General features: G+C 39.7%; 1 protein-coding gene across 6 annotated transcripts in view; it reads left to right on the top strand.

Annotated features, from left to right (window-relative positions):
* Positions 1 to 15501, top strand: part of LOC116067032 — a 48889-nt gene that overhangs the window by 16009 nt on the left and 17379 nt on the right. For 4 of the 6 annotated variants that reach the window (XM_031323316.2, XM_031323317.2, XM_031323315.2 and 1 more), the window contains exons 2-26: positions 1715 to 1783; positions 5264 to 5288; positions 5385 to 5402; positions 6159 to 6176; positions 6857 to 6922; positions 8035 to 8171; positions 8249 to 8365; positions 8737 to 8794; positions 8887 to 8934; positions 9190 to 9258; positions 9611 to 9750; positions 10025 to 10153; positions 10244 to 10301; positions 10413 to 10493; positions 10754 to 10809; positions 10969 to 11037; positions 11148 to 11172; positions 11263 to 11283; positions 11541 to 11612; positions 11699 to 11838; positions 12685 to 12804; positions 13556 to 13613; positions 13816 to 13860; positions 13959 to 14015; positions 14103 to 14251. In XM_031323316.2, coding sequence (XP_031179176.2) covers positions 1715 to 1783; positions 5264 to 5288; positions 5385 to 5402; positions 6159 to 6176; positions 6857 to 6922; positions 8035 to 8171; positions 8249 to 8365; positions 8737 to 8794; positions 8887 to 8934; positions 9190 to 9258; positions 9611 to 9750; positions 10025 to 10153; positions 10244 to 10301; positions 10413 to 10493; positions 10754 to 10809; positions 10969 to 11037; positions 11148 to 11172; positions 11263 to 11283; positions 11541 to 11612; positions 11699 to 11838; positions 12685 to 12804; positions 13556 to 13613; positions 13816 to 13860; positions 13959 to 14015; positions 14103 to 14251 — 1845 coding nt within the window. Of the gene's footprint in view, positions 1 to 1714; positions 1784 to 5263; positions 5289 to 5384; positions 5403 to 6158; positions 6177 to 6856; positions 6923 to 8034; positions 8172 to 8248; positions 8366 to 8736; positions 8795 to 8886; positions 8935 to 9189; positions 9259 to 9610; positions 9751 to 10024; positions 10154 to 10243; positions 10302 to 10412; positions 10494 to 10753; positions 10810 to 10968; positions 11038 to 11147; positions 11173 to 11262; positions 11284 to 11540; positions 11613 to 11698; positions 11839 to 12684; positions 12805 to 13555; positions 13614 to 13815; positions 13861 to 13958; positions 14016 to 14102; positions 14252 to 15501 lie in introns of those variants that run through there. The other 2 variants (XM_031323318.2, XM_035993470.1) reach the window with 2 other exon arrangements.

Below are 15501 nucleotides of genomic sequence, written 5' to 3'. Positions count from 1 at the left end.
AGTGAAATGAGCGCCACAAATGACGGAGTGTGTGGTGACAGATGCGGCAGCGAAGTCTGCTTCTCTTCACCTGCACAAAACGCACCCAAAAAACCGAAAAGCCTTGCTTTTCCTACAAAGAAAATGATGGACACAATGTCCTGACAGGCTGGAATTTGTGCAACCAGCACAAACAATAATCTACCATTATGGCTTCTCTAAAACTTCCTCTATATCTCGCTCTGTATCTCACCACTGCTCTAACTACATCCACAAAGAGAGTAGAGCGCGAGCTCTTATTTGCCTCTGCCTATGTCGCGTGACGCGTTGCTAGCGGGAAAGGCGTATTTCAGAGCCTAGCTTAAATGGTTTTAGGTTTTGTGTAACATTAATTTCTACATACAGTATGTATTTTTAAAATACCTCTTCAGACAATATTAAGTATAAATTCAGTTATAAATTCAACCTGCATGTTGTTCTTTAAAAATGAAACTTCCTGCCCTCTAACTAGAGCCATTGCCAATTAGACAGAAATCAACTGTAGTATTGTCAACCCTAGTGCAAGAAATGAAGGTAATTTTGCAAATGAATACATCAAAGTCAGAATAATGAAATGTAATTATTTTTATTCAAAAAACGCCAGAATTTGAGTAGAGTGAGATCTCTTCCTTAAGCTCATCCCTCTCCCCTCTTTGTCGCCCAGGCAGTGCATGTACAGAAAAAACAATAGGAACTCTTTCTCTGAAATGACCCGTCAAGGCTAGATTATCTAAAGTCCGGAAACCGAGCTAAGAGGAGGTGCAGACACCTACTTTTCTCTCGGACCACTTGAATTACAATATGCTGAAAGATTATTACGGAATTTTTGCCCAACAATGCCAAAAAAAGTGCCTACCACAGCTTTAAGTGGGTACTCCAGCAACTTAGTATCACACTTCCATGAAGTTAAGATACTCACGAGAGACATCTTATAACAATAGTCAGAAGAATCAGAGCAGCATAGCTGTCAGCTCCACCCTAGTCTCACATTGCCAGACCTTACTCCACAGTGCTGTGGAGCCTAAAATTCTAAAGTGAATACATTTGAAAGTCACATTTCCACATTTCTTTTTCATTTACTGGGCTGAGACTGAAAGCCATGTGAAAGACCAGCAAAACCAACTTCCCCCCTCCCTTCCTCTTTTTCTACTTTATCCTATTGTTTACCCACACACACACACACACACACACACACACACACACACACACACACACACACACACACACACACACACACACACACACACACACACACACACACACATACACACACACACAGTCTGCTTTATAATGAAACGTACACAAGTTGAAACTTGGAATTTAACATTTACAATTGTACCTCTTTAAGTGTGACACATTTGTTTTTGAATTTGGCTTTTAATTGGTTGTTCACTGACTTCTTTTAACTCAATGGATGTAACTCAGTGTTCAGATGTAGCAACACTCTACTGTGATGGGCCTAGGGTTTCACTGGACCTTGAGTTTCCTAAACAAAATAATAAATAAAAGTGTAAGGCTATTGGTTATACTGGTGGAGGTTTCCTGGTGTGCAGTACCAAATAACAAACATTTATCCATTTTGAAGTGAGGTCTGGAAGAATATTTGTTTACATGAGCCAAGATTTGTGGATCGTATTTATCCACAAATGTCCCTTATTCTGTTTCGCAATGCTGATGCACTTTTGTTGTCTTCTAGGTCTGCCTCACCAAATACAACAAGGTGTGTAATTTGAAGAGTCATGTGCACTCAAGCCAACATCGACAGGTGAGCACTTAACCTGGTTATTCTCAGAGTAGTTTCTGGACACAATTCCCACTCTGCACTATTCACCAACCAAATTAAACACAAGGATTTTGATGAGGAAGGAAGTTTCCAATTTTCTTAAAGAGACGGGCGCTAAAACGGAGCGTTTCAGACAGGGTGAATACAGTGAGGAAAATAAGTATTTGAACACCCTGCTATTTTGCAAGTTCTCCCACTTAGAAATCATGGAGGGGTCTGAAATTGTCATTGTAGGTGCATGTCCACTGTGAGAGACATAATCTAAAAAAAAAAATCCAGAAATCACAATGTATGATTTTTTAACTATTTATTTGTATGATACAGCTGCAAATAAGTATTTGAACACCTGTCTATCAGCTAGAATTCTGACCCTCAAAGACCTGTTAGTCTGCCTTTAAAATGTCCACCTCCACTCCATTTATTACCCTAAATTAGATGCACCTGTTTGAGGTCGTTAGCTGCATAAAGACACCTGTCCACCCCATACAATCAGTAAGAATCCAACTACTAACATGGCCAAGACCAAAGAGCTGTCCAAAGACACTAGAGACAAAATTGTACACCTCCACAAGGCTGGAAAGGGCTACGGGGAAATTGCCAAGCAGCTTGGTGAAAAAAGGTCCACTGTTGGAGCAATCATTAGAAAATGGAAGAAGCTAAACATGACTGTCAATCTCCCTCGGACTGGGGCTCCATGCAAGATCTCACCTCGTGGGGTCTCAATGATCCTAAGAAAGGTGAGAAATCAGCCCAGAACTACACGGGAGGAGCTGGTCAATGACCTGAAAAGAGCTGGGACCACCGTTTCCAAGGTTACTGTTGGTAATACACTAAGACGTCATGGTTTGAAATCATGCATGGCACGGAAGGTTCCCCTGCTTAAACCAGCACATGTCAAGGCCCGTCTTAAGTTTGCCAATGACCATTTGGATGATCCAGAGGAGTCATGGGAGAAAGTCATGTGGTCAGATGAGACCAAAATAGAACTTTTTGGTCATAATTCCACTAACCGTGTTTGGAGGAAGAAGAATGATGAGTACCATCCCAAGAACACCATCCCTACTGTGAAGCATGGGGGTGGTAGCATCATGCTTTGGGGGTGTTTTTCTGCACATGGTACAGGGCGACTGCACTGTATTAAGGAGAGGATGACCGGGGCCATGTATTGCGAGATTTTGGGGAACAACCTCCTTCCCTCTGTTAGAGCATTGAAGATGGGTCGAGGCTGGGTCTTCCAACATGACAATGACCCGAAGCACACAGCCAGGATAACCAAGGAGTGGCTCTGTAAGAAGCATATCAAGGTTCTGGCGTGGCCTAGCCAGTCTCCAGACCTAAACCCAATAGAGAATCTTTGGAGGGAGCTCAAACTCCGTGTTTCTCAGCGACAGCCCAGAAACCTGACTGATCTAGAGAAGATCTGTGTGGAGGAGTGGGCCAAAATCCCTCCTGCAGTGTGTGCAAACCTGTTGAAAAACTACAGGAAACGTTTGACCTCTGTAATTGCGAACAAAGGCTACTGTACCAAATATTAACATTGATTTTCTCAGGTGTTCAAATACTTATTTGCAGCTGTATCATACAAATAAATAGTTAAAAAATCATACATTGTGATTTCTGGATTTTTTTTTTTAGATTATGTCTCTCACAGTGGACATGCACCTACGATGACAATTTCAGACCCCTCCATGATTTCTAAGTGGGAGAACTTGCAAAATAGCAGGGTGTTCAAATACTTATTTTCCTCACTATACATTCAGACAGTATGAGAAAAGACAGTGTTTTTTTGAACATTAAAGCATGTAAACTAGGGCTGTCAAAATAACGCAGATTAATCCATTCCAGCCGTTCTAGCCACCATTGGACTGTAAAATGAAGGAGGGAGACGAGAATGTGCTGCCTGGATCATTGATTGGAACATTTACTTGTAAAAATCTTCTTCCTGCCAACCCTGGCTACCGAAATCTGGTGCCACTGATATGTCTGCGCTTCTCTCTGATGCTCTGAAACAGACGGCAACACAAACACCGCTGCACGTGACGCTAGTTAACACTACTCGACAGCAGCTAACGTTAGCCTACCGCTAGCTAGTAGCTGGATTAAAAACGGTTAAAATGCTGACAGAATCAGAATCAGAAAAGCTTTATTGCCAAGTACGTTTACACACACAAGGAATTCGTCTTGGTGTTGTAGGTGCATGTCACATTAAAGCAACACGCACAGACACACCGAGTCGCCATATGCGGCGCCATCTCAACTCTCTAATGCTAAACGGTGTAAAGTTTGACTGTGTTTTAGCCATCGGAAAAACAACACAGACATTGTGTTCATTGAAACTGGTAAACTACAGCCTCGTGGTGCATTTGAAGTTATTGTAAATGTCCTTTTCCCACCTGGTGGTTGTTTTTGTCGTTCAACAGCAATTTACTAGTGAAATAAGTTATTGTTATTGTTATACATTATTATTAAATCATTTCATTTTGACCATATGGCCTTAGCAATAAACAAGCCGTTCTTTAATGTCACCAACTGTTGTTTAGTACCCTTTTTTTTTTCTTTTCTTTTTTTACTTTCTTAAAAAGTATCGGTCCAGGCACAGTCAGTTATGTATGCGATTAATTTCGATTAATTAATTACAGAGTATGTAATTAATTAGATTAATTTTTTTTAATCGATTGACAGCCCTAATGTAAACATGTTCTAGTAGAAACCCCAAAATACACGTAGACCTTAAAATGAGCATAATATGGGACCTTTGACCGCATGTCTTTGGCCTGTTGGTAAACAACATATGTAGAACAGGCAAACTCTGTCGTGGCAATCAGAAAACCTAATGCTGTCTAGTGTTGGTGAGATGATGGTACTGAAATACTCAACACAATATCTGTCTTTGTCCCTAATTCCTGAGAATACTTTTGTATCGCCTGCAAGCAAGAGTCACTGCATAAGCATGTGGGAAAGACTAGATACGTGAGCACTTAACATTACATTTTATAGTGTGAAATAAACAAGTCACAAATGTCCCCACCTTCTGCCATGCCCCATCCTTTTTGCTTATCTAGTGGAACAAGTTTAGCTTTTTTTGTTTTCTACCTTATCAGGCATTCTGCCACTTCCCTCGTGGGTTAGACTTCCGCTCACACCTCACGCTTTTACATCATGGCCAAGATTGTCATGTGGTGTTATGCAAAATAGGACACAAAGGAAAAGTACTTCTCCAGGCTTTAGGTCAATACTTCTGTCTAGATCTGTCTGTAGATCGGTCTCATGAACCACATTAGAAGTAAGCTGGCTAACTGTTTAGTTAAATCTGGAAGCCATTGGAGAGAAAAGACCAGTCCTGTGTTTGACTCAGTTAGTCCAGTTTCCTGTATCATAAGGCAGTCTCCATATTTCTTTTGCTACATTTGCCTCAGCAATAATACACCACCTCTGCATGTTTCCTCTGTTTTTTACCAACAGAAAATGTCAGAGGTCTTCCAGAAAGGTAATTCATATTTATATTTCTTGTTTCCTGCATGAGGAAACGTGTTACTCAAAATTATTTCCATTAATCTTTTTTCCCCTTCCTATTTCTTTTTAGATACATTCAAGGGTCGGGGTAAGCCTGCTTCTTCTTTTCCCTCCTGTTTGTTTGGCAAAGGATTCAGATTCGATAAAATGCTATCAAACCCCAACCCTGTTTAGCATCACCTGTTGATCACTGGAATATACTGAAACCACCTTCATGGGTGTCCTAATACGCAAAACGTGTGTCGGAAACTTGTTCCTCAGATTAGGTCAAGTTAATTGAGCGTCAGCGTCAGTTCTGGCAGGCCAAGTAGTCAAGACGCTGCTAACCGCTATTGGCCAACAACACGGTCGCATCAGCTGAGCTGCAACAGCTGATCTGCATCAGCGCATCAGCTGGTCAACTCCCCTCCCTACTAAATAGCTACACTCAAACAGGGCGCCCTACTTAAGCTGCTTTAGTTTGCTCCTAACTGCTTGCTGCTCGCATCTATGCTACCCACCTCCTCCACTTCTCCACCTTGTCGTGTATAATGTGGCATTTGCTTCTATGTCATCGTTGCTGCTCTGTTCATATGGGGGAATAGTTTAGCTCTCCCAGTCTTAAACTGTGTGAGCGTCCCCTAATGCTGCTGCTGCTGCTGTCCCCCTGACTCTCTGCTTTTTCATGGTGCTCATGAAAGGTCAGGGGACTCCTGTGAACAGAGCCATACCGCCGAATTTAATTTGTAATTTATTCAATAAAATTTCCTAAAGCATTTTTATTGTCTGTGTTCTTGACTTTAATGGACCTGACAGAATTAATATGAATCTTCTTTTTTTTCTTACTTGTTCACTTCTTCTTTAGATACATTCAGGGGTCTCGGTAAGCATGCTTCTTTGCACCCTGGTGCTTGCAAACAAAACTCCTGTTTACATTCAGTGTTTTTTTTTTTTGTTTGTTTTTTTTTTTGTTTTTTTTTGTTATTGTTGTAAATATTGAAACCTGCATTGTTTACATTGATATTTTCCTTGCTAACGGCCTTCTTCTTCCTTGCCTTTGCTAACACATTACTGCATTGTTTCGCACATTACCCCTAACGATGGGTTCTAGCAAAATACCTGGATTCGTTAATGAATCTCATGTTTAATCGTTTATCTTTCCTTGTTGTTTTTTTCATAATATCGTTGTGTAGCATTATAGGATTGTCTAGCAATATATTGATTATTGCAATTGCTGTATTGTGAAATTATCGGTACCGTGAGCCATGTATCGTATCGTGAGGTAACCTGTGATTCCCACCCCTAACGGTGGCTACATCCACTTCTTTTATATAGTGTATAACTTAGGTTGTTGTAAGCATTCATATACCTTTGGCCTATTATTTAGACTGAGAAGGTTAAAACACAAATAAAACGCACAAATTAACAAATTCGAATGTCACATCAATGGCCAATGTACATCACTGGACCCATTTATTTAAAGTTAAGATTGAAGTAATGTAGGCTGTCCTGAGTAGCTCAAGCGTAATCATCTTTCCTTCCATTGTTATGAATACTCTACAGGCTTCTTTCCCTACCTAATTATGATCCATCCACGTGCCAGGCGTGACATCAAACAACCCGTCATAGGTTAGTAAAATGTATTTGAGTTTGCTGGTAGTTTACCCTTTTTTCTCATGCATCCCAACAGGAGACCAACCACTCCTTTACTGTTGCAGAGTATGATTGACAGCAATATGAGAAATATGGCAACATTGTGCACCTGATGAGTAAAATTTCTGTTCAATTTTAGTCTTAGCTGAATCTTTGCTTCTATATTAATGTGGCAACATACTTATATTGTATACTCTACATTTTAAAGCACAGTCTTTTATTTAACAAACTAGAAATCTATGTTGACACAGTATTACATAAGTTATTATCATAGCTGAAGGGAAAAAGGACACATTATTCTCTGTGCTTGTCTTTATGACTTGTAAATATTTGTCTTACTAATAATATTTTTTTTTAGTTGGTGGCTCATAAAAATGTATATCATTTGTAGCTTAAAGCAGTGTATCAGGCATCAGATGGACATTGGACCTATAGGATTGTTCTCATTAAAACAAATGTAAACCTGTGACACAATGTATATTACTGCTGAAGATTGATAGGTTGAACATTAAGTCTGCATGCTTTCAAAGATATCTTATACAATATATTATATAGGGTTATTATGTGTGTGAACCTCACTTGCCAACTGATGTTGATGTGAGGGACCCGAGTGGTGATGATCATGGGAAACCTCTGGGTATGACACCATGACGGTATCGAATGCCATGAGAACTCATATTCTCCAGGTGTAATTATGTTTCGTGCGGAGAGCTGAAAAACAAGATATGTAATCTTCACCTAGGACCTTAGAGGTGGTCTAACTGACATCAGAGACCACCTTAGGATGGGGCCCTAAGTTGTTATGATTATGTGATTGACAACTGCTTCTCCAGATGTGAGGCCAAACAGTATAAAGGAGTCTGTTAACTTAGTGTTCAGTGAGAAACTGGTCTGTGCCTGATCTGTGTATGAGACGGTTTCTCCCACTTGAGTGTGCGTGTTATCTATCTGAATAAAGCTGCATCTAATCTGAAGACCTCTGAATCAGTCATCTGTGAAGTCTCCTTGATCCATTTTCAGATATCAAAGATGTAAAAGATGAATTATGTTTGAAATAATTATTCTATTTTAAATGTACTTTCTTCCAGGCTTGTCTCTGATGACTCTGTGTTTCAGTCCAGAGACAGACAAACATTTTTACCTGTGCCATGTCTGTGGGGAAAAGCGTCCACCAGACATGATTAAACACCACCTCTCTTCTAATGACCATTTCAGAAACTACTTTGTAAGTGCTGAACATCATAAAAATGAACCAATGCTTAACATTTGGAACCACATTTTAATTAGTATTTTGTATTTTAGAACTACACAAACCCCAACATGCTGAATTTCGGCTGGATACCCAGCATGGATTCGAGAATCTTTCTGAGACCTGAGGTCATAAAGGAAGTGAAAGAAAGGGGGCCCGGACAACTACAGGTTTGTACCTGGAGCTCTGGAATCATACAGTAATTTTGAATGACTATTGAAACGTAAAAGCAGCTATATTTAATAATTTTATATCAACAATGGATCACATAACTACTTGTATGTGAAAGGAGTCGCTCGAAGTGAAAACCCACAAAGAATAAACGCCCAACTCTGCGGTTCCTCTTAACTCTATGGAACGTCATATTTTCTTTAAGCTCATTGTTTTGGTTTACCTGCCCACAATTTTAGTTGAGTTTTTTTTTTTTAGTCTCCTCACTCAAAGTGTTATTTTGGACTACAGCAGGCATATTGTCTGCTATGTAAAGAGACTGTTGCAATATTTGTATTGGTGGGATGAAAGCCTAATTTTATCTCTGCAGTTGTTGGATTTACCTGAAGATCTGTTGAGTAGGCTTGAAAGATGTACCTATGCTGAAGGTAGGCGATTCTAAGATTTCCCTATGCAATATTTGTTTGCGACTTTTATTAAATTGTATGTTTAATGAAAATGATCTGCTCCTACTTTGCAGTGATGCACACTCTCAGTGAAAATGACAAGCTTCTCAAGCTGCTTGAAGGTGTGTGTACATTTTTCTCAGGACTCTTTATTTCTGCTTGTCCGGATATTGGAGTTCAACATACACTTAAGACCCTACCCATTTAATACCCATATACAAAAGCAATGTTTTATCAGTCTGTTACATATAATCAAATCAGCAGCCCTTTGTTTCTTCTACTTGTAATGATACTGTTTATCTGCATATGTTACATTTAATTTTACTTATTATCCTTTTAGTCCATGCTTCATCGCTGCAATCTTTCCCCCCCTCTAGTTACCAAGCCAAAGAGGACAATGATACAAACATACCAAAGAGACAGCAACAGGAAGCATCCACTTCTTGGTCAGTAAATGCCTCACGAAATGCTCTGGATGCAAATTCTGCTGGTAATGAAATGTTCCTTAGTACAGAGAACAGGAAGGGCATGAAAAACAAGACAGACAGGGCAACGTATATTTTGTCTCGTAGAATAATTTAGTTAATAATTTGGAGAAATGTTTTGTTATGGGATTACCTTGTCACTACTCTACAGAGATAATCGTATAATACCAATTCAACAAAATGAATGATCCAAGGAAGGATTTCACCAATCCACGAGATGAAATTCACATCCATACGCTGCAAAGTTAACTACATTGTTGGCCTTCCTCAGCTTTCTCTTCTTCTTCTCTCTTCTCTGGTCATGGTCTTGTAGGCATGCAGCACCTTGTTGAATGCATTTGTGTTGGGCCGACGGAGAAGAGATACTACCTCTGCACGCTCTGCAACCTACCTTTGGCGGCCCACATGATCATCAAACATGTCCTGAGCTTTGACCACATCTTTTGTTACTTTGTAAGTAGCTTTGACATTAAAAGAGAATATTTAAAAAACACAATCCCAGAGACACAGGGAATATCTACAATGCCAGGTTTTATCCAGGATGTAGGTCATTCAGATGGTGCATCTGTGAGGGAATAATGGAATCTGTGTCATTGACTATAAGGTGATTAGCTTGATATCTGCTTGGCTAGATCTAAGTGTTTTAAAGTTTGTGGAAAAAAATGCATAATTCCTTACTTGGTTTTCTCCTTGTGGGGCATTTGTGTGATTCACATAATCTGTGCAGAGAGCGTGGCATCCGTCTACTTTGCTGGCAAAGGAATCCTACATGGATTACAACACGTTTGCCCCCATGTTGCTCAATTTTGCAAAGCAGACGGAGGAAATTCACAGTACTTCAGACACTGATATGAAGGTAATATGGTTCACAAAGTCACTAGTACAGTTGTCCCAAATGTATGCTTTTGTCCGTATTAATGTAAAACCGTATGACTTTTTGTTACAGCAAGTGAGCCTGGAGGCTGCCAAATTCACATCGGTGAATTTCGCTTGTTATGCACAAGGTTGTTTTTTATTTTTCATGTCTCCGTTTATGTTGTATTTCTCTGAATGAACTAGACCTTCAGTTAAACGCAGTATTATGTTTTACTAATTGAACCTTTGGTGGCTTGTAGCATTGAAGGCACTGGAATCCATCAGGAAGGAAAACGATGAGAGCGGCTTGATTACAAGCGTCAAACCAGGGAACAAGCTGGGTGTGTATTATCAGTGTGAACTAGTTAGGCCATTTAAGCTGTTGGTCGTACACTGGTTGTGATAATGTGAAATGTCAATTAAACTCCATTGTTTTTAAATTGCTAAAATAAAAGAAATTAGCCAGACATTTGATACATTCCAGAAAAAGAGACGGTGTATTCAATTTCTTCTTTAAAAAGCAAATCAGATATTCTATTGAACGTGTTTTTACAGTTAAGAATGTGGAATTAACAACTCAATGCTGTTTTTATCTTTGCAGTGTATCGCGCTGCATCTGTACCGTCAGCAGCATTATCGTACAAACTACACTGTCAGGTGATAAATTATAAATATCACAATTATAAATTTCACTACAATAGCCTGGATATCATTACTGTATCTAATACTATCTATGTTGTAGGGAACATCAAGAACACAAGTTTGTTTAATGCAGTGAACTTTGTGTATTTATTTTTTGTTTCTCCCTTGTGGCAGAACTGCAGTATGAGCTTTGACCATATAGGTCATTATTCCTCACATTTGTCTGAGTCGATACACAAAGAGGTATATCAACATTTTCATAACTTCCTACAAGTATTTGTGATTATTCATGATGTGCTACACAATGTGACATTACATACTCTCTAAGATCTGTCCCTAATGTTTTTCCCTAGATGGTCACTAAACTCTTTGGTGAAGGTATTGTGTACTTTCCTCTCATTTCTCATATAATGGTGTTGTATTAGGCTCACTTAAATGAGAGATGACGATATCCCTCCTTTCTTACAGGTGCTGATGGTTATTTCCAAGGTACACTTTTTTCCTGTTACAACATGCTGCAACACTTTAAATCAGTTTGAAACTATATTGGTCAAAAGGTCTGCCAGCTATTTAAAAATATAAACATATAAATATAGAACTGATTTATGTTCACACAGTAAGCTCTGATGGTATCCCTGTCTCCAAAAATTGGCATCCATCTTGGAAAGTTCGAGTTGATGTTCACTCCTGCTCTAACCTAAGAAAAATTGCAATTTAATCTCTTAACCCTCTTTCCTTTACGTTAGGATGGAAAATCAATCTGGGTTTATACCTTGAGTACCTCAAAAAGCGCTCGGGGCAAAATCAACCAGTTATTGGTGAGCGGACCGGACCCACTTGTTATCATTGTCCTATTTTAAGGCGTTAAACTGAAAAATGTAATATTTCTTATTTGTTTGTTTAGGTGTACCCCTGGTTGTGACGTGTATCAGCACTCAGCTTCAGGAGGAACCTATTTATGTGTGCTTTGCTTGTGAGGACTGTTTCCCCCAGTCCTTTCTCAGGCAACACTTTGACTCCCCAAAACATCTCATACACACGTTGGTGAGTTTTAAGTCATTACTGTGGTTTGTGTTCAATGCAGCTGGAGGTCCGCAGAACACCTGATGCATGTGAGGAATTGCAAATTACGTGTTTTTTTTGTTTTTCTTATCACATTAAATAGCTGCCACATTGTTTGATGTCCTTTTTGTGAATTAAAGGGATCAGAATTTTACTAATACTGCTGGGGAGTGACCCACTTTCTAATAAATTATGTACACGTGTTCTTATTAAGTAGCATATAAGTGATCGCTCTATCCTGGGCTACGCTGGATTGGGACAAAAAGATCGGCCGTGTGTGTGTGTGTGTGTGTGTGTGTATATATATATGTGTGTGTGTGTGTGTGTGTGTGTGTGTGTGTGTATGTATATGTGTGTGTGTGTGTATGTATATATGTGTATATGTGTGTCTGTGTGTGTGTGTGTGTAAGTGATGGATAGAAATTTGTCAGAATGCAGAAAGTACCTTCTTCTCGACCTCAACAGGGAGAAAACGATGTGACCTGGGTGGTTTTGATCTTTAATGATTCTCATAGCCTTTTTCTTGCAGCGCCTAGAGTAAATATCCTTTAGGCAGAGTAGGGAACCGCTTATTATACGTTCATCCTTGCGGTTCTGTTTGGTGCTGTTTTCAGGACCCTCTAAATGATCGCCTCAGTATTTGAGGGGATACGGTCATAATATGGTTTACGGGAATTGGAGACACCCCCTCCTGTGTGAAGTTGTGTCCACCCAAAGGAAAGTGGCCCGTCTGTCGGATGGCCAATCCAGCCCTGATCCTGGGAATCCATCACAATGTTTATTTTGTTATGGTGGATTATAATAACCAGCTTTGTCTTAAATTCTTAGCTGTACCAGAATCCCTGGCGGCTGCCTTTTGCGTGGGAGAAACATCTGGATGTGGAAGTCTTGAGGACAATGGCATGGGAAGAGGAAAAGGAAAAAGCACCAAAGCAGACGATGCTGAAGGTAAAATGCCAAAGAACTTGGAACAGACCTGTTTTTATCCCCCTCTCACTAAGGTGTTCACATCTGTTTAGAGATAGTGTTGTGAAAAATACTAAAAAAGCTCAGATTTTAGTCTAGAGACGAGAGTTGGTAAACAAAATGCCAGCATACACAATATTCCAGTAAATTAATCTTTTATTGCTTGTAAGAGCCATCATCAGCATTACACCGAGTTCTTATGATCATTTGAATTAACACACATCATCTGTAACAAACGACAGGAGTCACATGATATCCTTCAGGATGTTATGACATTTCTTAACATGGCTTGAAACTTCTTGGCTTAGGATGCATTGTTCTTCTCCTTCATGTGTCAAAACACCCGCACATCTGTGTCTACCCCTTAACCTCCACACACATTTTCAATTTTCAACAAACTTATTTCTCTATGTATGCATGTCTTCAATTTCTTAGAACACAGTTACACATTTCAGGCTAAACTCTTTTACAATGAGTTTACTTGTTTTTTAGTTTCCCAACAACTAAATGTAAAACATTTCATTATCATGGTCGATACATAAGATGTATACAATTGTAATTGCAAGAGCATGATCATAATTGAAAAAGCAGTATAGCAGGGATTTCCCTCACGGATATATAAATGTCATTCTTGCTCCTTTGCTTGATACTTGTGCCATTATGTCTGGTATCATAGCATACACACTAAAAGTCAGTTTTAGTAATTACTAATTGAGAATCTTTCCTTTCTCAGGTATTTGATATCTCCCACAGGGTGTTTCAGAGCCTCATCCGACTGAGTTACTCAAAAGGTAGGAAACACATACATCGAATTATTCAGAGATAGCTGGGGAGACAAACTTCCCAAAATTGTGAACCCTGCTCTGTGAGATTATTTGAAGTGGTTCTGGTCATACTTGCCACCAAGCCAACTCGAACAACTTTGAAATCCAAAAATGAGACCTGGAGCAATTTAACCTAGTTGTGTTGTCCTATTTTTGATTTTGTCTGCAGTGATGGAGAGACTAGAGCCACACCGCACTCACTTAAAGTGTGACGGTTAGTAACAAAATACTATCTTGGCCCTAAATTAATTAAATGAAATTGATTACCGTCAGCTGACTGGTCCATGTTGGACTGTTTTTATATCTGTGCAGTTCCACAGCGTGAAACTTACAGCAAACTCCAACAAAACGAGAGATTTCCTCTGCTCGGTGAGTACCACCGGAGAGAAAAGGTCTTGCCAGATATCTGAAATGCACTGTGGGAATTTTTGACTTTTCTTTGCCTTATCATGGTAGGTTGTCAGTTCCTGGTCATGCACGACGTGTGTGTCAAACGGGATCAGCTAACAGAAGTGGGATTCCTGTGTTTGCTCTGTGAGAGGCGGTTGTTAGACAATGAATGTTACGCTCATGTGTTCAGTCGGGAGCATGTTGCAACATTTCTGGTAAGTGTTTTTATTCACATATCTTACTGCATTATTTTTCCATTAATGGTGACTGTTATGCTCTTGTTGTCGCATAGTATCTCTTGTGATTATTTGGGGTGTTGGGGTAAAGGCAGGCAAACAGAGGCACAGTTGGAAAAATCCAATGCAAGAAGCACCGTGTCTGCAAGCTGTTAAATTATTACTGTTCTTCTGTATCTGTGAGATTTAGAATTTGTTTGGGCAGTGAAAAGAAATACTTTCAAATGAGAATTAAATGTGGTATTTCTTACTGCAGTAGAGTTATTCTCCAGATATTTCTCCAACTATTTTAAACCTGGAATAAGGTATCGATTTTATTATTTTTTGGTTGCGACTTTTTCTAAATGCATTTAGAATAACGTGACCTTTTTTGCCTTTTAACTTGGCATTATTGTAGAAGCTACAGCAAGTTGCTGTAGACTTGCAAGGTATTCAGGCACTTCCCTTAAGCCCCTGACACACCAACCCGACAGCTGACCATCAGCAGAAAAGGCAGTCGGACTGATCAGTCAGCTCCCCGAGGTAAAAAAAGTGCCTCGGAACACACCGCAGCGACGCCGTCTTGAGCGTATGTTCTGCGCGTGCGCGAGACGCAATACAAAAAATTACGCGTCGCGTGGGTCTGGCTTCTCCATCCGATAGTAATGGCGGCGTGTTCGAAATACAATCTCATATTTTACAAAAATAGTTCACTGAAATGTGTTTCTAAAAACATTTTAAGCAAGAAATAGGCCATGCAGTTGCTGAATCTGTCTTCATTTCAGATCGACAAAGGTCAATTTAAAAGATTTTCGTCAGATTTTGAGAGGTGTCCGTCACTCATCCCGCTCGTTATTTCCGGGTTAGCACTCCACCAATCACATTGGTGGAGTGAGTCCGACTGCCCGCCCTCCGACCCAGCAAGTCAGGTCGGTCAAAATGAAGGCCGACGGCCCCTCTGACTGATGACGGCACGGAACACACCGAACAGACTCAAGTCACCGACCTCGCCAGACTGTCCAACGGACGATTATCGGGTTGGTGTGTCAGGGCCATTAGTCATTTCAGAAAAGGTGCCAGCCACATAATACTCATAGTACCAGAAGCAGCATAATCTTATAATACATAATTACATAATTATATAAAGTTAATACAGCACATCTTGATGGCAGGAATGTGCTGTCAGGTAAAATCAAAACATATCATGCAATTTGTTTCTAATTTGAATGTTTTATTGTTTGTTTTATTTC

Source organism: Sander lucioperca, chromosome 16, assembly GCF_008315115.2.
Source record: "Sander lucioperca isolate FBNREF2018 chromosome 16, SLUC_FBN_1.2, whole genome shotgun sequence".
NCBI classification, from domain to species: Eukaryota; Metazoa; Chordata; class Actinopteri; order Perciformes; family Percidae; genus Sander; species Sander lucioperca.
Note: the sequence above shows the minus strand (reverse complement) of the source record. Positions and strands in the feature narration are given on the sequence as shown.